At 37.7% G+C, this 22203-nt stretch overlaps 6 protein-coding genes across 6 annotated transcripts; 2 read left to right on the forward strand and 4 right to left on the reverse strand.

Annotated features, from left to right (window-relative positions):
* Positions 1-811: 811 nt before the first annotated feature.
* On the forward strand, positions 812-1523 carry J3458_019372 (uncharacterized protein; the record flags this gene model as incomplete). The annotated part of the gene is made up of 2 exons (XM_007813897.2): positions 812-1285; positions 1368-1523. The coding sequence occupies 2 exons, from the start codon at positions 812-814 to the stop codon at positions 1521-1523; spliced, it is 630 nt and encodes a 209-aa protein (XP_007812088.2).
* A 1380-nt stretch (positions 1524-2903) lies between these two features.
* Positions 2904-3761, reverse strand: J3458_019373 (uncharacterized protein; the record flags this gene model as incomplete). Its single annotated transcript, XM_007813896.2, has 1 exon — positions 2904-3761. One exon carries the CDS (start codon positions 3759-3761, stop codon positions 2904-2906), a length of 858 nt encoding a protein of 285 aa, XP_007812087.2.
* A 1160-nt stretch (positions 3762-4921) lies between these two features.
* J3458_019374 (uncharacterized protein) lies at positions 4922-6329 on the reverse strand (the record flags this gene model as incomplete). Its single annotated transcript, XM_007813895.2, has 6 exons — positions 4922-5198; positions 5258-5435; positions 5497-5615; positions 5679-5979; positions 6039-6260; positions 6318-6329. 6 exons carry the CDS (start codon positions 6327-6329, stop codon positions 5107-5109), a joined length of 924 nt encoding a protein of 307 aa, XP_007812086.2. The 3' UTR covers positions 4922-5106.
* A 610-nt stretch (positions 6330-6939) lies between these two features.
* Positions 6940-7279, reverse strand: J3458_019375 (uncharacterized protein; the record flags this gene model as incomplete). Its single annotated transcript, XM_007813894.2, has 2 exons — positions 6940-7149; positions 7208-7279. The coding sequence occupies 2 exons, from the start codon at positions 7277-7279 to the stop codon at positions 6940-6942; spliced, it is 282 nt and encodes a 93-aa protein (XP_007812085.2).
* A 429-nt stretch (positions 7280-7708) lies between these two features.
* On the forward strand, positions 7709-8786 carry SEC11_2 (Signal peptidase complex catalytic subunit). Its single transcript, XM_007813893.2, has 3 exons — positions 7709-7928; positions 8034-8248; positions 8310-8786. Exons 1-3 carry the CDS (start codon positions 7848-7850, stop codon positions 8530-8532), a joined length of 519 nt encoding a protein of 172 aa, XP_007812084.2. The 5' UTR covers positions 7709-7847; the 3' UTR covers positions 8533-8786.
* Positions 8787-9291: 505 nt separating this feature from the next.
* J3458_019378 (uncharacterized protein) lies at positions 9292-10785 on the reverse strand. The gene is made up of 2 exons (XM_066121494.1): positions 10573-10785; positions 9292-10504 (listed from the first exon to the last, which is right to left on the reverse strand). The coding sequence occupies exons 1-2, from the start codon at positions 10684-10686 to the stop codon at positions 9587-9589; spliced, it is 1032 nt and encodes a 343-aa protein (XP_065973520.1). The 5' UTR covers positions 10687-10785; the 3' UTR covers positions 9292-9586.
* Positions 10786-22203: the final 11418 nt, after the last annotated feature.

The raw sequence follows: 22203 nt of genomic DNA on the forward strand, positions 1-22203 counted from the left end.
GCTTGTGGCAGCGTTTTAGTCGTAGTTGCCAACTTGATCGTTGACGCTTCGATATGTCCGCTGAGTTTCGTCGCCCGCCAAGTGATGCGCCATGCCATAAACAGAGGGAGAGAACAACGTGAGACAATCATCACCTGATGCCGGATCAATCACCCGGTCTATTCATCCCAAGACACAATCTCCAGCCATGTCTCAAGCGGCCCGCATGTTTCTGCGACTATCCATCCTCCGGCTCATTTCCAGGAATGTAAAACACAGGCATGGGCGTTGCGGCCCAAATCACGATGCCCCGTCTTCGCAAACACAACCAGATCGCTTCGCATGGCCCCCATGGCCCGATTGGCATGCGTCCAGCGACGTCACGACGCTAAAAAAAAAAAGAACGTCAAGCATAATAAACTAATTCCCAAACGCCCGGTCCTCCCTTGAATCCAAGCACTCACGACTCGCACGCCAGGGAGACCATGCAAAGCCACGCGCCATTGGCCGGAATGGAAATGAAAAATGCCATTCTTGCCCAAAATCCAAAAAAGGCAAGGGGGTCCATAATGGAAATTAAAAAAAAAAGTTCCCTCTGCGAAACCCAGCGTAGCTCATTTGATCTAATGCTCGGTGCCACATGCCAAGGATCCGGTCAACAGGTTGTGGAAATGGGCAAGCACAAGGGGAAGGCCAAAATAAAACTAGCATAAAAAAAAACAAGCGAAAACAAGCAAAAACAGCCCTTTCCTTCCCCCTTCATCCTCCCGCCAGTATCTTCCATCGAGCAACGACACGACGGCAGATACAGAGACGAAGGACGAGTTTCGCCATGGCGCCGCTCCCCAAATCAACCGCCCGCCGGCACACCGTCCTGCTGCTGTGCCTCTTCTCGTCGCTGCTCGTCAGCTTCGCCCTCTTCACGTACTTTATGCTCCTGCCCTTGTCGCAGTTCACGACGCACCACCACGCCAGCAACAAGTCGTACGTGGCCGCGGATCTGGGCGCGCTCACCACGAGCGCCAAGACGGTCGGGTTTGCCCGCCACGACGCATACCAGAGCCTCGGCCGCGAGCACGAACACCTGTGGCGCGACGACCTGCTGCCCCCCAACGGAGGATACTTGACGCTCGCCCACGCGCCCAACGACACGGCCAAGCTCGGCGTGGCCATGTTCCACCAGCTGCGGTGTCTGGCCGCCATCCGGTCCGAGATGCAGCGTCTGCATGAGCATGGGTCCGGGGACCCGGCGCACCGAGATCAAGATCGGGATCGTGCATTAGCTTGCTTTGACTACTTGCGACAGGTAATCTCAACCCCCCCCCCCCCCCCCGGTGCCCCTTGGAAGATTGACGTGTTTTTGATGCTGAAGTAATGGGATACTCTAGTCGCTCTTGTGCCACGCCGACGCGACGATTGAGGCCGACAGCGGGACAGACTTGACTGATGGCATGGGCGAGCGGCAATGCAAGGATTGGAATATTCTGTACAAGGCGTCGACGAGGTCGGATGACGAGCCTGTCACGCCCGACGATTTGCGCTGAGTTTGGAGCACACTGCATTTGCATTTGGAGTACGGGTTTAGACTAGATTAGCGACGGCCACCTTGTCGCACAGAGCAGTAATAGAGACATTTGTTTTCCAACACGACGCGGCGGCAATGCATCGACTCTAGCCTGCTGCAACGAATGGCCATGGCCATGACTCACGCATCACAACATCACAAGACAAGCAAGAGCACCACTGAGGTGACCGGCTTCTCATTACCTCAAACCTTGACGGTGCTCGCGCCAAGGAGGTCGTCTAGCGACCCATGACTAAATGTACATACTAATCATCAAGATCGTGTGTCTCATCAATCTATCCGGGCGCTTCTTCTCACCCCGAGACCATGCAAGTTCTCGTTCCTCCCAAACAAAGGAAAAGAAACATGTCTTGTCGGCAATCCTCTTCATGCGAGATGCCATGGAAGAGCAATACCACACCGTCTGGTGGTGGCATAGCCATTGAATGGAGACAGTCTTTCATTCCACAAATTTTCAAAATGCCGTCCAGTTCGTATATGATGCAGAAAAAAAACACCAATTCTGACCAGCGTTACGAAAGAAAGGAAAAACAAAAGACTCCATCCGTCTGTTCTGAAAGCGGTAAACGAGGGCCAAAAACGGGGAATTCAATCTGGGCCCAAGTCAAGGTGGACGGTCATGTGTTGCAGGGAAACAATGCAACAGAACACCAGAACCATTTCTTCCCATCTAAACCAATTCAATCTGTTGTCTAGAAACCAAGTGGTATCACAAGAACATGAAACAAGAATGTCCTAGTAGACCACAATAGCAAAACCAAAACGCCAGAGTTGAACAAGTGAAAACGCCCCGGAAAACGCAACAAGCGTCAGGACACCGAGTGGAGATTCAGAAATGATTTGAAAAGAGCAGAGCACGAAGAAAAAGATTAGCGAGAACAACACCCACCAAGAACAAAAAAAACCAAACTGCCACAAAAAGGGTTGAGCGGAGGACCAAGGTCCGTATACCACGGCGGGAATTACTTCCTCTCGTCTCGGTAACTCATCAAATTGTCAGCCGGCCACCTCGCAAGAAGCAAAGAAGAGAGAGCAATAACAAAACAACTCCCTACATGGAAAGACGCCAATCTGATGAGGGGAGATCGAAACTCGGTTCAAAACGCCATGCGGATTTCCAAAAGTCCACACCAATCTCTTCTACTTTTTCGTGACTTTCTTTTTTTTGTTTCCCTCTTAGAGGGCTTTTGGATTGTTGATTTCTTTCGGGCTGTTCATTCCACCTTCTGATCCTCCATCTTCGAAATCCTTTTTCTTTTTCTGTTTTACGACGCAAGCACGATATATCCAGAGACTTGACTTGTGTTTGAGTTGCACATGCTGCAAGTCAACCAGCCCTTCAGACCGTCTTGGGCGTGCGCGCACTCGTCACGTCAATGACATCATCCAGGTGATTGCACATGGCCACAAACAAGTCGAAGAACAGTTTGCTGCCACCGGCTTCCATCTCAGCTTGCATAGTCCCGCTCCGCTTGAACGTCTTGCGGCAGCGGATGATCAGGGCGAGGTAATGAGCGCGCAGGCGGCTATCCGAGTCAGGCGTGTGGGCGTAGGCGTACTGGGCGGACCGCAAGATGGTTGAAACGTCAATACCAGATTGCAGGCCTTGTTTGCGCAAGGCCAGACGCTTGAGCTCCTCGAGGCCATATCGCTCCGCCGCACAGTAAATAACCGTGTCACGGAGGACATCAGCCCCCACGCTGTATACGAAAACGGTGGCGTCGGGTACCGTACCTGCGCGGCCACCTCCAATTTCGGGGTTTGGTGATGTGTGAGGAGTCCGCACACGGTCCTCAAGATCCCAAGAGTTGCGGGACCTGTTGTGCAACAGGCGCGGGTAGTAGTCACCCTTGTAAAGATACTCGAGAATGGCGGAGAAGACCTCGGGTTCTTCGTCGGGAAGAGAGATTCTCCTGCTCTGCGAATCGGAGAAGTTGCCTCGGCAAGCCGCGTCAAAAAACGGCGACTGGCGGAGGACGTCCTCGTGCGCTGCAAAGAGCCTGCCTTCGCGGCCAACCGTGAGCGTGACGATGGGCGAGGGCGTGGTAGACTTTTGGGCAATTCGATCTTGCTCAGTGAGCGATCTTTGCAGTTTCGATAGCTTCGTAGGATCCCGGGCAGAGCCCGGCTTCTTTAGTCTCGCAGACTTGTCCACGCGGCTCTGGTCTTGCGACTTGAAGCTGCGTTTGCTGAACATGGCTGCGGTCTTGTGGGATTGGTGAGATTTCGATTATGAACTAAAGAGCAGCTCGGGCGGGACAGCGCAGCGTGGTCGAGGGCAGACAAGGAACGACCACTGGAAAGGGAGAAAATGAGCGTCTCTTATCTGGTCCGGGTCTGAACGGTTCGGCACTTCAGTATCTGGAAATTGTCCTCGAGACCGAACGTTGCGTTTTGATAACTTGGCTAGAGAGCGACGAAAAGAGCGAGGAGGCGCGGGTTGGGAGACGGGTAAAAGAGTGAATGACGCACAAGGGGATTGACAGGCGGGTCCGGGAGAAGAAATACCTCCTTGAAATCAAGATGATAGATCCTCGTGTGAAGCTTTGCGACCCTACTTATGGTTGTGAGTGGGGAGGAAGGGGAAATGAAAATAAGGCTGCGTGGGAGCTGCGACTTATTTGTACCCAGCCGGGGTCTCAACATCTGGACTGGCAGGGATCCTGGATCCTTGCACTCAGCATTTTGAGTCTTTGAGGGCCGCCAAATGGGTCCATGTCACCACCATGCATGTGAAATGTGAACAAGACGCACCCCTTTGGCTGGCTTCGTTCACGGCCACACCACCGACTACGCATGCTGTGTCACACCAGCATCCAAAGTCACAGCCTTGACAAGTCTGCCACACTTTTTGGTCCTAAATTCCCTCACCCATCTTCGGAATGCATTGCTTTGGGCGGCCATTATTTACCCTCGCTTCCAGGCCCAACCTGAGTGAGCCTTCCGAGTCCCAATTTTCCATACCACTTCCACGTGAAAGTATCTGCATGCACGCCAACGGCGCAACCTGGGCTGGCTTGGAGCACGAGCGCCAGCACTCCAATTCAGTTACCAGGGTGATCCTGCAGCACATGTACAGTGGGTTGTATATCTACCCGCCAAATCAAAAACTCAAGGCATCAATCGTGTCGAAAGTTTTAGCCGTCGCTCACTCCAGCCTCACTTCATCAGGCACCGCTCAGGTACGTCACCGTCACAGCTCTAAACCATCAAACACTCAAGTCAGACAGGTCCATCGACAAGACCTGTCAAACGAAATTCAGGTGGAGAAGACCCATTCTCCCTATACCTAATTTTGTGGGACTCGGCCGTGGCTTTCGGACCTCACCATGCACTTGTACCAAGTAATGACAATCCGGAGGTCAAATCTTAGGTCAATTGACTATGGACTGCAGGGTGATATCAGATGCCAATTTAGGAAATAATAATCCCTTTTCAATAAGTTCCTTCTGTTTTCATTACTCTTCGCCGTGGGAAATTCTCAGGGGGTCGGTCTGGGCATAGCGCCCGTGCTTGTGTCGACGTCAACGGCGTCATCAAGCTCAGGAGTCGAGGCTTTCGTTGGCCCCACGAGACTCGGAACGTCGGGTAAGGCTTTCACGAATACCAACAAATCCATGCATCAAGGTGAACACTGCAAAATCTAGTTAATGCTCCACAGGGCACCTGGTCCAGGAAGTGTTGATAACTTACTCATAACGGAGAGCGCTACAAATCCAGTGCAGTAGACTGACACGGCTTCTTTGGACCCAACCTGCTCCTCGTCCATCCAGAAGAAGGGAAATTTCCCGGAGACGGACTTGCCAATGGCGCCCCAAACAAGATAAAGCCCAGAGAGGGCCATCGTGCAGAGAATAGATGACCCGATAGCCTGGTGCACAGTTAGCTAGTTTGATGATACACTGGTGCCTAATTTCCCAACGGAAACTTACATGAGGTTTCTTGATGCTATTGAAGAAGAGACATTCGACAGTCATGATGCCGGAGTTGATGGCATGCATATTGATCTTCACGAATGCCGGGAACCATCCTTCGCCAAACACGTCGCTGACTAAAGTAAGTGTGAGCTGACATGAAAATAAGCTACCAAGGTCATTACTTCAAGATGGCATACATGGTGTGTCTGGAATAGTAGCTGCTGAAGACATGTTCACAGAAGCCCCAATTACATTGGCAGCGACTTTTGATGCCACATTGGCAGCAGCGCCTGCGTCGTGCTGTCTGGTAACGAACCAGTAGATGGTGGAGTTCATAAAGCAAAACACGGTGGTTGCAATATAGAACATGTTGAAGTGGAATTGCTTCCGCTGGCTTGCCATATTCCGCGGTAAGGACATGGTCTTGATGATCCATCTCTCGGCTCTGCCTTCTACCTCGTTCGGCTCGGGATAGTACAGGTGAGTAAACGTCCATGCCTGACAGAATTGTTAGTGCTGCAGAACTTGTCTAATATAGCACAAACAGAAAGACTCACAAACGTGACCAAGTGGTACATGAAGGTCATGGCATAAGATATGAGTGAGAAGTCGAACATGTTGGCCAACGGACTATCCTCTGATTCTTCCACATTCATCTTGTAGTGCCCTGTCATGACTGACGTTGCCACAAGGTACGCGAGGACGCAACCGCGAAGGGCGACTAAAGCGTTCTGAGGAATCCATCGCCACGGAGAATGGCTGCACCGGAGGAAAACGGGCTGGGTTCAACTCAATTAGCGATTTCTCATGTGTAATTTGGTTAGAGAATCACTCACGTGGTCCTGCATGATGACAGGGGCAGGGAGGCCATTCTGACCGAGAAGTGGAGTGGACGACATTTTCAGATGGGTGGCCGGAGACGATGCCGTCCGTGAAGCAAGATACGAAGAAGTGAGAAGTAAAATACGGGGTAGACTGAGTCTTAATTCTGCAGACCAAAATACAGCCAGCAGACGCCGGGCTGGCAAGCAAATGAAGATGGGTGGATTGAATGCGACGGTGGTGGACGAGATGGCGGCTGTAGGAGAGAAGAAGAGAAAAGAAAAGACGAGAAGAGGCAAAGGGGGGAGAGAAACTGGTTCTTGTTCGTTCTCCTTGGGTATTGTTCCTTACAGGGAAAGTGCCTTGGGGGAATTGTTGTGGGAAGGAACCAGGTGCAGTCGGCCAAGCGGCGCCTTCGAGCAAATTGAAGTTCAATCCAATCGAAGGTCCTCAACCCCAGCAACTGCTGGCAGGTGTCTCTTTTCCCTTCAATGTTCGCATTTCTTACTGCCATGATAATACCAGATCAGCGAGACTGTTTATCGAGTCATCCATCATTTGTATCCTACACATGATATCTTACATGATACAGGCTCGGTTAGACCGGTCGTCGTAAAATCTCACTCCATTGACCGCTCAGTCCTTCCTGCTGCTGCTGCTCTTGCTCCCTTCCTTCTCCATACCCTCGCAGCCCGTTAGTTTGCCAACCAGTTCCTCGGGCTTTCCATATCCTTGGGAAGCATCTCTCTTCTCTCCTGCTTCTTTCATTGCCGACATGCCCGCTGCCTTGTCTTGCTCGCCTGACGACTTCCAGGGGTGCGATCCAGTCATGTCCCCCACAGCAGCCTGCGAATCCTGTCAGTGGTCTGCGAGGGGGAGGATGGCTCTGCTGTCCCATGCATACCTCCGCAACTCCCTTGACATACTTGACATGGCCTTGGACAAGGCTAGGCTGTTGGGGAGTGTCTTCAGCCATTGTGGTCAAAGTCGCGTCAAGTGTTGCCTTAGTCTTGATTAGAAATGAGTCAAGTTCCCTCTGGGTGAGCTTCCTGACAGCCTGGCAGAAGGGATCAGTCAATCATTCGCGCAAAATCTTTGGTGAAAGATTGAGCATTTCCGCCCCTTAAATATCCGGGTAGCTGACACCACATATGCCGATCATGATGGCCGATACAACGATCCCCTCCTTCCAGACTCTCCATGACATCACAAATTCATCTCCAGATCGAGGTGGTGAGTGCTGAACCCGCGACTCCCCAAAGTGTGGCTGAATTTGTGGCTGGTGCACCAATTGAGCCCACAGCGGAGGCTGAAGCTGGCTGTCAGCACGATGCATCAGTGGTCCGTGCACGGTCTGTTCCTGAGCAGGGCCACCATGTCCTGATGTCCAGTTCCAAAGACGCCAGCCTGTCACGCATCGCATTCCCAGAGGTTCAACCGAGCATTTGGCGCAGCTGCATCGCTGCTACGACCCTAGGTTTCGTCGACAACTTGGGAAGACTGCCCGAGTTCTCCCTTCAGTATATCCACATTGTTTGTTCAAGATGTTGTCAGGTCTCCAGAACCCGCGGCAAGCTGCTGCGCAGCTTATGAACTTTGCCTTGATACTTTCAACCGCTTTCATGGTACGTCTAGGTCACGCGGCAAAGCGTCCAATTCCTGCCATGACCAAGTTTCCGGCATAACCGAGCTTTGCATGGATAATTGACAATTGACTGACCAAATGGTAGATGTGGAAAGGTCTTTCAGTAGCTACCGACTCCCCTTCCCCGATCGTCGTGGTCCTCTCGGGCTCCATGGAACCTGCTTTTCAACGTGGTGACCTCCTCCTGTTATGGAATCGAAACGTGTGGCAAGAGACGGCGGTGGGCGAGATTGTCGTGTACAATGTGAAGGGCAAAGATATTCCCATTGTCCACAGAGTAGTACGCAAATTCGGAACTGGGTAGGTTTGCCTCTAGCGCAGTGGTCAGAGGGAAGGCATGTGCTAACCAACAATTGTGCAGAGACAAGGCAAAGCTTCTCACAAAAGGAGACAACAATAATGCCGACGACACAGATCTCTACGCTCGGGGTCAGGACTATCTCGAGCGCAAGGACATCATCGGCAGCGTAGTCGCATACTTTCCATTTGTCGGATACGTCACAATCTTGTTGTCAGAACATCCTTGGTTGAAGACGGTCATGCTGGGTATCATGGGCTTACTGGTGGTGATTCAGAGGGAATAAGGAGGGCCGGGCAGATTCTGTACAACGCTTGGAAAAAGTACCATGCAATGCTGGCACTAGCACATAAAAATCGCAAGAATCTTTGACCGATCCAGATCATTGGAAGCCACAGGCCAAACTACGGCAGCAATAGGTTGGGGAAACAAAAGAATTGCAATATAAAAACTCATCGAAGAGGCGCGGCCTTCTAGGATTCGAACTCATGAACGAATGACTGACTGCTGCACTCGCTTACTAGTTGACCCAACCCATCCGGCAACCGCACCTGTTGGTGGCAACCTATGCCACGTCGCATCCTATGTAGATCATCCACTGACCGTCCACCATCGAGTGCTGAGTCGGGATGGTGTACGATGCGCTGCTCGGGAGCTTTTAGGACAAGACGCATGTCTTGAAGCGTCTCGTTGTGTTGGTAAACTCCTGCATTCAGTTGCCGGACAAGGCCAGCAGAGGAAGTTTCGAACCTAAATCAGTCGACAGATACACAACGGCGCAAAAGTTCGTCCACGTAAAGAGGTGAAACAGCACTTTTACGGACAAAATCACCCCTATCACACAATCTGTTCAGTCTAGCTATAAGCGCACCAGTCGTCTTCGTTGCCGCCTTAGTTACGACATCACAATCACACCGAATGTCGGTACAGGGTACGTGCAAATACAGCAATAGCTTCCCAGAATCCACGTCCGACGCAACCACTCTGCGTAAGTTTAGGAATAGTAATATAATTGGAAACTCTTAGGCCCGGAAGCAAGTTGTCGTAAAGACGCCCGGTTAGCTCAATCGGTAGAGCGTGAGACTCTTATGAGTACACGAAATCTCAAGGTTGCGGGTTCGACCCCCGCATCGGGCTTTTCCTATATAATATATGATTGAGATGTAGTCGGCTTACTTTTGTATTCTTTTTTTTTTTCGTGAGTGAATTTCCCTCCAAACTCGTTACATGTTTCATGTCTTGGAAAAAAGTTAAAATATTTTCGCCATTCCAATGGGCAGGTGGCTCAAAACTGTGCGTAATTCACAATAGATATGTCCGTTGTTTTTGCATAAATTTTCTCAAAACTGCCGGCCCTTTCGGAACCCATTAAACAAGGCGTGGAATATATCACGCTTAAGCCCTTCGCTCTCGTCCACGGCTGCAATGATGCCCTCTATCTTGGCCCGTTGCTGCTCCTCATAGCTCCTGAATGCCTGCTGCAGCTCCAGCTCGGCAAATGTTCGCTTCACCTCGTCAACCCGAGACGCGTCCTTCTTCCCGTATCCTTGCAGCAGACGCTGTCGCTGCTCATTGTTTGCTCGTGACAAGGCTTCAATGATGAACCAAGTACACTTGTTGTCTTGGATATCCGTCCCGTGTTTCCCCGTAACGGCATAATCCCCAAAGACGTCGACGTAGTCGTCGTTTACCTGGAAATACTCGCCCAGCGCCACGGAAAAGTCGCGCGTCTGCTGCAGATTCTTGGGCGTGGCGAGCTGCCAATACTCCAAGGCCAATGTAACGGGGCCGGAAATGCTGTACGACGACTTGTCCTTGACGATGGCCCAGTACTGCTCCATGGTGAACTTTTCAATGTCGGGCTCCTTGGCGGCGGCGAGATCGCACAGTTGACCCAGCTCGGTGTGAAGGCCATTGCCGACGAAGAGGTCGACCATGTTGATGTACGCCGGGTGCTGGCGGAAGAAGGTCTTGAGGAGGATGAAGATGGTGGATTTCAGTATGCACGCGTCGTTGATGGCCATTAATCCTATCTGCGGCTGCCGGTGCCAGCAGGGCTCGCCACGCCGGGTCGTCGAGTCGTCCATGATGTCGTCCAGGATCAGGTAGTGCGCCCCGAGCATTTCTACCAGCCATGCGAGAACACAGAGCTGCTTCGATTGTTCGTCGCTCACTTCATTTTTTGCAAGCTGCTTGCCGATGTACAGAGTGGCCAGTCCACGATGGAGCTTGCCGGTTCCGACGTTGGCAGAAAAGCACTACGGAGGACGGGTGTGTTGGTGAGAAACATGAGCCCTTTCATTACGTGCGATGTTGGGTGTATTACCTGGCTGAAATGATTGACGATTGCATCACCAAACCCTTGAGACACAAGGTATTGGGTGACTGTGGCGTGTAGGCTGACACACGCTTCCCGCAGCTCGTGCCTCAGGGCATCCATCTTTTTGTCCAGTCGCACCGAGGGTACTCCGAATGGTGTGTTAGATACACAGGCGGTATTCACGGCTTCATTGGGCTCGGATTAGATTGAACTTGGCAACAAGTAAGCGCTCAGAAAACCTAGATCAGCACCGTAGCCCCTCCCGTGTTGCTCATCTCTGATCCGGCCCATAAGCGGGCTCCAATGTCACATAAACTGTTGATGTGGTAACCACGAGGATGACGCGCAACGATACACACTCCGTGACCATTTGCACGTTTATGTTCGATAGTACGTGTAATACGGACTAATTGTGCAATATGTATTATTCATGTGCTGTTCAAGGTCCACCGAAGAGGACGATGAGGACCGCCTGAGCTTGGCTGCATCATACTGTTAGACTTGGACAACCAGAAATTGTTTCAAATGCAAAAGTCGTCAGAAGGCGCGGCTAAGCTTTTTTTTTTAGAGCTTGGGCTCGTGGACTGATATGGAAGTCTGTCATTGAACCATCTTGACAATGTCGCTCTTCCGTCTTCTTTTGTCCCAGACTACATAATGCGGCAAATTCTTCATTCTTCGACCACGATTGTAACTTGACTCAGATCTCACAATACTAGTCAGCGTATACTGCCAGAAAACACAGCAAGCAATATAAGTACATACAATTGCGCAACGGTAGACAAACCAGGAGTAGTCGGCAGCTACTACTGCGACAGACTCCAGAACAAGGCCGCCAGACCATTCAGAGAGACATTTCTGCTACTACTACACAACTCACCTTTGCTCCGTGGACGAATATTCACCGGCAAGGTCTACCGTGGACATAGGACGCGATTGTCGTTGAGAAGCAGCTGTCTGAGTTTACGACGAGAACGGTCTACCCGGGGGTGTCTTGACTCTTGTGCGCCATACAGAGCTATGCCGAAGGACATGAGCATAGTGGCGACGTTCATTAATCAAAGAAATGGAGTGAAGTATTTCTCGAGTCCACTATCATGTATGTATGTGCTGGCGAGAAGCCAGGCTTTGTGCTGTTAGAGACGATGGTTGTGAGCTGACTGCCTCGACTCGAGCATTGCCAGACCGGCTGCGGGCTGCGAGACATGGAGCTTTCCAAAAGCTGTCTTTATTCACTCTTGCCCCCCCGTCGTCAAGCAATCCATCTAAAGATACGAAATGATGGATCACTAGGGGTCGAAGACAAAAATAAAAAATCAACAAGGAAAAAAAAAACGAACCTCCCCCACCCTCCGAGCTTGGCAGCCCAGAAGAGTCTAGGACGGCTGACCGGGTCGACTGTTCGATTTCCACAACCAATTACAGTCACTTTGGCTGGATTAGTAGGTGGGGTGTATATTAGGGCTTGTACCGCCTATAATATGTACTAGTGTAACTTATACTTTATATTCTATATAATAGGATAATATATATAATTTTAATAGGTTATAAGCTTAATAGCTTTAAAGCCTTTATTATTACTTTAAACTTCTTTTAAGTCTATAAAAAGCTCTTTTAATAGGTATTTTAAAGATTAAACCTTCTTCTTTAAATATAATTCTCTTTCTTTTATATTAAATACATTTATTATATAATAAATATTACTTTATTAAATCTATTATTATTTATTATAAGTAAGAGTAAGTTTAAGGTAAGGTAATTATAAATCTTAAATTAAAATAACGTTAAATTTATTATTATTAATACTATTATTATTATTATAAAAACTTAATATAACTTTAAGAATTTAAATTAATAGGTAAGTAACCTATTATTTATTTTAAATAAAAAGTATAATAAGCTTATTAATATTTTAATAATTAATATTAACTTTAAACTTAAGTAAGTTATACGTAAAGGGAGTATTAATATAAGTAATTATTAATATTATTAAACGCCTTTTAATATAATTAAAAGAAGTAATATCTTAAGCGTAATTCTCGCTTAATAATACCTTTTAGGTAAAAGTTAAAGCTAAATTAATATATTTAAGCCTTTAAAGATATTTCTTTAATAAGTATTAATTTTAAATTAGAATTTTTACCTATAACTTATACGTGAGACTAATAAGATACCTTTATTAATAGATACCTTATCTTTAAAAGTAAGCTTTAAGTAATATATTAAGATATTCCCTCTTTTAGTTTAAAAGAGATTAAAAGTAAGACTTATATCTTATAAGTATATATAATTACTTAAAACATTTAATATCTTTTAAACACTTAAATAAACTAAGAACTTAATTATATTAAATAATTTAATAACCTTTAAGCCTTTAAGTTATTATTAGTTTTTATTCCCTTAAAATACTAATATATATTAAAACTATTAAGTTAATACTTTAATAATATATTACGTATAATAGCTTCTTAATAATATAATAATATTATACTTCTTAAATTAATATTAAATAAAGAACCTAAAGTTAATATTAATAACTTTAACGTATAAAGCTTAATAATTAAAGCTATTAATAATAATAGTAATTACTTAATTATACTTAAACTTAAGAACTTTATTAATTAAGTTAAGTAAAATAAAGTATTAAAGAATATTATTATAATTAAATTTATTACGCTTATTCTTTAAGAACTCTTATAATTTACTTTTTTAATAAAGCTTTATTTAAATAAAATCTAAAATAAGCACGTATAATAACTTATATTTTAAGAATAATATAATTATAATTTACTTATAGGTATTTATAAATTATACTTTACCTATATAATAGAAAAGATTAAAGCTAAAATAAACGTATATAAGGCTTACTTAATACTATAAAAACTTAATTAATAACGTGAAGTTAATATTCTTAATAAAGTTTTTATTAAACTTATTATTAATACCCTATAAAAATATAATAACGTATAAGAATTTACTTAAGTATTTAAGAAAAAGCTATATAAACTTAAACGTATATAATTAAATTAAATAATACCAAAAAACTTTATTAATTATAGTTTCTTATTAACTTAAAGAATACCTTTAGTATTTTTTATTTATAAGTCTATTAATAATACTAGATAATTAGTATTAATAATAATATAAATATTACCTTAAACTTACTAATAAACCTCGCTTAAGATAAGTATTAACGCTTAAAGATAAAAAAGAAGCTTATTAATTAAAGTAATAAAAGCTTTATTAATCTCTTTACCTATTATACTAATAATAGTACTAATAGTAAGTATAAAAGAGATATAATAAGGTTAAACTAGCCCCTATAAAAGCGAATAAAGGCCTTAAAGCTTAATAACTATTAAGAGCTCTTTTAAAAGGTTTATAATATATATAAATAATTAAATATCTTAAGTAATTATAATAATAATAAGTGTATAGTTTAAAATAAATAATACGTTAATAAGAATACTATAAATAAACGCCTAGTAATATATAATATAAACGCTAATATACCTTAAAATATAAAAGTATTTCTAGTATAATTATAAGACTTAAGTAACTTCTTTATAATAATAATTAATAAGAATAAGATTATTAATATAATAATTAAAGGTTATAAAGTAAACGTAAAAAGCTTTAATTAAATATTTAATAATGCTATAAAGTATTACGTTTATTATAATTAATATATATTTAATAATTATAAGGTATTTAATAAATTAATTCTTATAAATAAAGTAAGTAATAATACCTAAGCACTTAATAATAGTATAATTTCTTTAATAGTTTAAAGGGTTAATAATATTAAGCTTATTAAGCTTTAATAAGTGTTATATATTTTAATATTACTAGTAAATTTATTAGCTTTAAAAGCGTTTATTAAAAAGCCACGCTTTAAATACATATAAAACTATTATAAAAAGCGCGTAATATATAATAAGAAATATCTTATTATTTAAGATATAACGTATAAATAATTTAATTACTTAGATTACTTATATACGTAAATTATAAAGCATTAAAATACCCTTAAAGTTATTAATAACCTAATAGCCTTTTTTATAAATAATACCTTATAGTTTATCTCTTTATAGGTATTATACCTTAAAATAAGCTACCTTAATTACGTAAATTATATTAAGTTAATAATAGATTTAAGTATTTAAGTAATAAATAAGAGTATAAGGCCTTATAAAGCTTATATTATAGGTAAAGGTAAAGCTAAGAATACTTAAAGCGTAACTTATAAAGCACTTAATTAAAGTTAAAGATAAATAGCTAATCTTAAAGGTTTTATTAGCCTATTAACTCTAGTAAGAGAAACCTATTATTTATTAATAATTAATAACCTTATTAAAAAGCTATAAGTTTACCTATTATAAAAGAAGTTATAAGCTATTATATACATTTAAGTAAACGTAATAATAATAAAAGTATAAACGTATAAAATAATTTAATAATATAAGTTAAATAATAATAGTAAATTTAAGAATATAATTCTTTTAAACTTCTTTAAGTATAAGAGAATTATACTTAAGTAAATCTTATTATATTAATTAAATTAAAATCTTATAAAGTAAACTTATTAAATAATATAAAATTAAGTTAAAGCTATATTTTATAATAATAAATTATTTAAGAAGCTTTAAGAGAAAATACTATAAGTAATTATTTATACTTAAAAAAGATTATTATATAGTATAATAAGTAATATAATACCTTATAAAGCTTAAACTAATATTAAACTATATATACTATACCTTTAATAACTAAACTATAAAGTATATAAGCTAATATTAAAGGTTAAGTTCTTAAAGAAGCTTAATAATTAAATATATTTATACTTTCTTATAGAATATAAAGCTAATAATATTTATTAATTATAAAATTTAATTATTAAATTAATTAAATAAGCTAAGAAGGTTACCTTTAATAAGTAAACGTAAATTAACCTAAAGGTTAAATTTAAACTCTTTTAATAAAGTATAAACTTACTTATATTACCTTATATAAAAGAGATTCTCTTAATTAAATAGTTATAATAATACTCTTTAATTAATTTTAAGGTAAAGTTAATTATAAAAGCTCTTATTAATTAATTTAAGAAGGGGACTTAAAAGGGAAATTAGCTTAGCTATTAAGTGTAAGAAGTTTAAGAGAGAATTTAATTAATTATTTACGCTAATAAACTAATTAATAAGCTCTTAAAAAACCTAATAGTATATTATATAATTAATCTATTAATATAAAAACGAAAAGTATTAAGTTAAACGTCTTATTTAAAAACTCTATTATAAGAGTTTACCTTTATAAATAAACTTTAAGAACTTCTCTTAATATTAAAGAATATTATGCCTCTTTTAATAGTATTGTAACGGTGGCTTAGGTTCTAAGGTATAGTAGGTCTGTTTCTTAGAAAGTAAGTTAGGTTAAATGCTATGAAGTAGCTTTTAAGTAGTATTATAATAAGGCTATTAAGAGTATAACTCTTAATAGTAAAACTATTACTTAGATTAATTAATAGAGAACTAGACTATTTAACTATAGGAATACTTCCTTCTTAAGTATTCGTTTATCTCTTTATTATAGTCCTAGATTAATTAGCTTAACTATTAATCCCTTTAAACCTTAATCGATTAGCTTAAGGTTTAGTCGGTTTAATTCTTTCTAGTTAATATGTTTAAATATTAACCTCTTTAATCGCCTCTTAGGTTACGTAGCTAGTTACGTGCCCTTACCTTCTTCTTATGCCTATAGGTTATGCTTGTTCTAGCTAGTATAGTCTCGTCTCGTGTCTTATATAGTATTGTTTGTAATATTATGCCTCTTCTTTATTAGTCTTATTCTTAAGGCTATTAAAATAGGTTAGCTTAAGTGTTGTGTGTTTTCTTCCTTTTATTATTATATGCTATTATATTAATTAATTATGTCTTAAAATAGTGGTTTAAAGCTTCGTTTACTTCTTCCCTTCGCTAGGATAACCTTTTTTCTACGATAATTAATAATTTATCTTTATCCTTTATAAAGGCTTACGCTTACTACGCTTATATAGGACTTTCTTAATGTAAAGCCTTTATTTCTAATTTAAGTTATTATATAAAGTGTATAGTAGATAAGTAAGGGAATTATAATATTATAGGGGTAACCCCTTAATAGCTTTATAGCATTATAAATTAATATTATAAGCTTAAGAGGGAGCTTAAAGAAGCTAAGAAGCGTGCCTTAGCTAAGAATTAAAAGGTCTTACGTTTATAAAAATAAAAGAAATTATAGTTTAAGAAAATAATACGTGCGGTTACGCGTGGTATTAATAACGTTAAAGAGTTAAAACGTGTAAAACGTAAGAAAGAAAAATAGCTTTAAAAGATTATAGGGGTTCTTCTTACTCCTTTTAAGAATCTAAATCCTATTTTAGTTTATTTCTTAAATATTAAATTTAGTATTAAGTTATTAAATAGTGCTTAGGAGATTAATTAGGATACGTTTCTTAGAAATAAAACTATTTAAGTAATATTAAGTAATTCGTAAGATTTTTAGCTGGTTTTTAAGTGTTTTTAGAGTTTAAATATCCCTTTTATTTAATAAGATAATAATAATTCTTTATATCTCCCCGTGCTTTAAGTATTCGTTTAACTTTATATTCGTTAGTATCTTTTATTATAATATTTATAGTAATTATAGATTTATCTAATGCTTTCTCTAGTAGTAATATATGAAATATAGGATAGATTCTTATTTTATTTAGTAATAATAGTTTATAGTTAGTATTTAAGATTTTTCATTTAATAAGAAATAGTCTAATCTTCTTTTAGTTAAGTTTATTACTAGGTCGCTTAGTTTTAATATTTTTATGAATAAGGTATACTTTATATCTCTCCTCTAGGATTAGCGCTAGTAATCTCTTTTTATTCGCGTAGTATTTTATTTAGTTTTATAAAAATATTTATTTCTATTATAAGTGTTTCTATATTTCTATTATAATTATTACATGCATTATAGCTGCTAGCGCGTTTACATTTTGTGTTACATGTATCTTAATAATAGGGTTAAATCCGTAATTTACCTTAAATAGTAATATCTTTATATTATTAATTTCGAAGCTATTATAAGCCTATTATACTAGTGGTAGCTATTCTACCCAATTATTTTATTAGTAGTTAATATAGCTTTACAAATATTATTCAAGTATTTAGTTTAAGATTTTTGTTTATTTATTTAATTATAGGTGGAATGCTATTAATAAGCTTTATTTAATCTTTATAGTTTCTATAAGGCATTTTTAAAAGTTTAAGGTAAATAATTTATTACGATTTAATATAAGCTTTATTAGTAATCTATATTATATAATAACTGTTTTAAAGAATATATGCGCTAAGTCCTTAGTATTACTTAATTCCTTATATAGAATATAGTAGGCGTATTTTATAAGTTTATCTATAATAACTAGGATACTATTATAAGTTACTTTTATTATAGGTTCTTTTAACTTTAGTAGTTTAATAATAAAGTCTATTATAATAGTTTACTATACTCTTTTAGGTAGTAATATTAGTTGTAATTCTTCGTATAATACGTATCGCGCTAATTTTGCTTTATTATACGTGTTATATTTCTTAATAACTTCTTATACTATTTTTCTGCTTTCTAGAAAGTTATACGATCTTCTTAGCCTGCTAATCGTTTTCCCTACACCCTAATATTCGTGTAATAGGTGCTCGTATATTTCTTTAATAAGCTATTCTTAAAGTATATTAGAAATATACTACTATTTATTATATAAGAAGGTCTTACCTTTCTTAAATAGATACGTTTTCGTTTCCTAATTATTTAGGTAGCTATTATTCTTAATATATAATACGATCTATTATATTTATATTTTATTTAGCTTAACTTACTAGGTTATATTAATCTCTTAGGTGCCTAGTATAAGGTTTCTATTCTTAGTAGCGTGTAGTAAGGGTGTATTACTCACTTGCTTATTTAATTTTAAATTCTCTTTTTAGTTAAGTGCGTTTACTCTTTTGTTTTTAGATTCTTTATAGTATATAATCTTAAAGTTATAATTTATAAGGGTTTTATACTATTTAATCTATCGTTTATTTAGATTCTTTATAGTTAAGAATAATGTGAGATTCTTATAGTTAGTATAGACCTTAATTTAATGCTTTACTCTTATAAGATAGTGTTTTTATTCTTTAAAGCACTTAATAATAGCTATAAGTTCTTTATTATAAATCCTATAATTAAGTTTAGGTTCGTAGAGTTTCTTTAAGAAGAATATAACTAGGTATAGTCTTCCTTAATTATCTTATTATTTAAGCTATTCGCCTAGTATAAAGTTTAAGGCGTTTATTTTAAGCTTATAAGGTTTATTCTAATTAAGTGCTTTTAATATAGGTTTTAACGTAACTAAATCTTTTATTTTTTAAAATGCTATAGCTTTTAGTTTATTCTATTAAAAGCTAACTTCTTTCTTTATTAAGTTTATAAGAGGTTATAAAATGTCTTTATATTCGCTTAAAAACTTACGGTAAAAGTTTACGAATACTATGAATCCTTTAACTTCTTTTAGATTCTTTAATATAGGCTATTTCTTAATAGTTTTAATCTTATTTAGGCTTATTTGTATTTCTTCGTATATAAGCATATACCCTAGAAAGTGTATAGTGTTCTAGTGGAACTAGCATTTTAAGGCTTTAACTAAGAGTTTATTATTTTATAGAGTTTATAGTACCTTATATATATGTTATTAGTATTCCTTAAGGGTATTTAAATAAATGAGAATATTATTAAGGTATATAATTATAAATACTTCTAGTTGTTTTTATAAGATTATATTAATTATTCTTTAAAAGGTTACTAGTGCGTTAGTAAGCCTAAAAGGCATTACTAAATATTTATAGTATCCTTTACTAGTTTAAAATACTATTATTTACTTGTAGCCTTCTTTTATTCGTATAAGGTTATAGGCTCCTTTTAAGTTAAGTATAGTAAACTATTTAGCTCTTCTAACTTTATCTTTAATTTCCGTTATAAGTGGTAACGGGTATTAATTCTTAATTATAATCTTATTTAAGTGTTAGTAATTAATATATAATTATAGTTTCTTATTCTTCTTTAATACCTATAGAATTAGGTATCCTATTAGGGACTTTAATAGTCGTATATATCCCTTTTATAGTATATCCTTTAAATACTCCTTAAGCGCCTTATCTTACTTAGGGTTTTAAGGATAAATTTTATTAAACGTTAGTTTAATACTAGGTTAAAGTCTAATCTTATAGTCTTAGTGTAAATGCTCTAGTAGTCTTATTTCTAGCTCTTTATTAAATAGCTTATTATACTATAAGTATTTCTTAGGAATCTCCGTTATCTTAGCTTTTAGCTCTCTAGTAATTACATATATTCCTAGAGGCCTATTATAGTTTAAATAAGGTACCCTTTATAGGCTGCTTTTAGCTTTATAACCGTATCTTAGTAAATTCTATTAAAGTTAGCTGGTTCTTTAATTAACTCGTAGATTACTTGCTTGTAACTAGGGTATTCCTAATATAATATCGTGTTTTAAGATTACTATAATATTTAGTGTAACTTAGTGTTTTATACCTTATATATTAACTAAAAGCTACGTAACTTTTATATTAACTACTTCTTAGCTATACTTTACCGCAGTTTCTTTTATAGTTATAAGTTAATAGGGCTTATCTTTAAGTATTTAAGGTAATTATAATTTATTAACGAGATTTAGCGAGATAAAATTTTCTTATACTCCGCTATTAATTATTACCTGAATCTTTCGTCCTATTATAGTTATATTAATTATAAGGTATATTATACTATTAATATTTATAGTATATAAAGACCTATTAGATCTCCGTTAAGAAATCGGTTTTAATTATAATAACGGCTATTATTTCCTAATTTATTAATCCTATCCTTATATCGTTCTTTAGCGCGTTATTCTAGGCGCTATTATTAGCGGTTATCTTTTAACGTATTATTAAAGCTTTCTTAGTAATCGCTTAATTTACTATTTATATTAATTAAACTTAAGCTAAGCGAGTTACTTATAGTTATACAGTTCCCTTTCTCCTTACATTATAGGGTTATAGCTTAGGTAATATATACGTTATTCTTAGTATAATATAACTTCTCGTTTAATATCTTTAAATTAGTTTATCGTAATTTTAATTGTATTATAAGGGTTATTCTTCTTCCCTTTTATTCTTATAGAAACTATTCGTTATTTTACTTACTATTAAGGTGCATATAGTAATTATTATTATAATAGAAGGTTTAATTAAGTAGTTTATATTTAATTTTAGGTTTATCTTTCTTAATTAAATAATTCTCTTCTTCTTAGATCCATTCTAATAAAGGTTTACTTTTTAATAAGGGTATTTAATATTCCTAAAAGTTATTAGGTACTAGTTAGATTTTAAATTCCTAATTTTTATCTAAACTAATATTATTTATTAACGTGTAGTTTCCTTTATTACTTATTATACTAAGATTTCGCGTAGGTAAGTCTTTTTAGTTTACGGTATAGAGCTTCCTGCCTTTAGGAATTAGCTTTTATAGCTTTTTTAGGGCTTTACATTTATTTATAAAGTATTTAGTTTTACTATAATTATAATAAGTCTTTCCCTTTTCCTTATTCGTAACGTTAAGTTCTATAGGTCTAGCATAGTACTCGTATACTATTAATGTTTAGCGTAGCTTACTACTATTAGGTTTATTAAATCTAGCATATAATTTGAATTTCCTATAACTTTTTTCGTGATATTACTCGTATAAATAATTGTTTACCTTAATAACTATTTTAACGAAGTTATTAAATAACTTAGAATAATCTTCTTAATAAATATTATTCTTTACTTCTTCTTTAAGTCCTTAATAAAAGACTTCTATTTTAGGTTTAGTATTCTAGTTAAGTTTTACTACGATACGTTTAAACTCCCTAGCGTAATAAGCTATAGATCCGGTTTGCTTAAGTTAAGTAAGTTATTATGTAGCTTTCTTATACTTATTAGGATTTTTAAATATAATAAGAAGTTATTTTTTAAAGGTTTTATAATTAAAGAAGATATAGATAACTTCCACTTTAGCTTTAACGCTATACTTAAGATATACGCGAAGGGTTAGCTTCTATTATTCTATTACTTTCCTAGTTAAGAGGTTACTAATATAAAGAATCTATAACTTAGGTATTATGTAGATTTTTTCGTTAACTTATAGGTAAGCTTAAGCTTATATGAGAAAGTTTCTTATATTACCCTTATAATTATCGTATAATTTAGGCTTAAGGAATTTTAGCATATTATTATTATTAATAGAGAATACAAGTGTAAGATTTTAAACTGCTATAAGTTTCTCTTCTTATACCTTAAGTTTCTCGTAGAGATTATTCTATTAGTTAAGAAGCTATTAATTCTGCTTCTCGAGCTTAGTAATCTTATTATAAAGGTACTTTATTATCTCCCTAGGGCTAGTAGTCTTTCCGCTTAAAGTAGACATCTTGGAAGTCGTTACTGCTTAAAGTTTCAAGGTAACTTACTGAACAGGATTAATCAAAATGTAACGGTGGCTTAGGTCCTAAGAAACAGACCTACTATGCCTTAGAACCTAAGCCACCGT

Source organism: Metarhizium acridum, assembly GCF_019434415.1.
Source record: "Metarhizium acridum strain ARSEF 324 chromosome Unknown scaffold_564, whole genome shotgun sequence".
NCBI classification, from domain to species: Eukaryota; Fungi; Ascomycota; class Sordariomycetes; order Hypocreales; family Clavicipitaceae; genus Metarhizium; species Metarhizium acridum.

Coding starts and splice junctions, on each gene's coding strand:
- SEC11_2 (XM_007813893.2), top strand. CDS start 7,848: ATGTTGTCAGGTCTCCAGAACCCGCGGCAAGCTGCTGCGCAGCTTATG. Junction 7,929..8,033: donor TACTTTCAACCGCTTTCATG/GTACGTCTAGGT, acceptor ACCAAATGGTAG/ATGTGGAAAGGTCTTTCAGT. Junction 8,249..8,309: donor GTACGCAAATTCGGAACTGG/GTAGGTTTGCCT, acceptor ACAATTGTGCAG/AGACAAGGCAAAGCTTCTCA.
- J3458_019378 (XM_066121494.1), bottom strand. CDS start 10,686: ATGGATGCCCTGAGGCACGAGCTGCGGGAAGCGTGTGTCAGCCTACAC. Junction 10,505..10,572: donor TCGTCAATCATTTCAGCCAG/GTAATACACCCA, acceptor CGTCCTCCGTAG/TGCTTTTCTGCCAACGTCGG.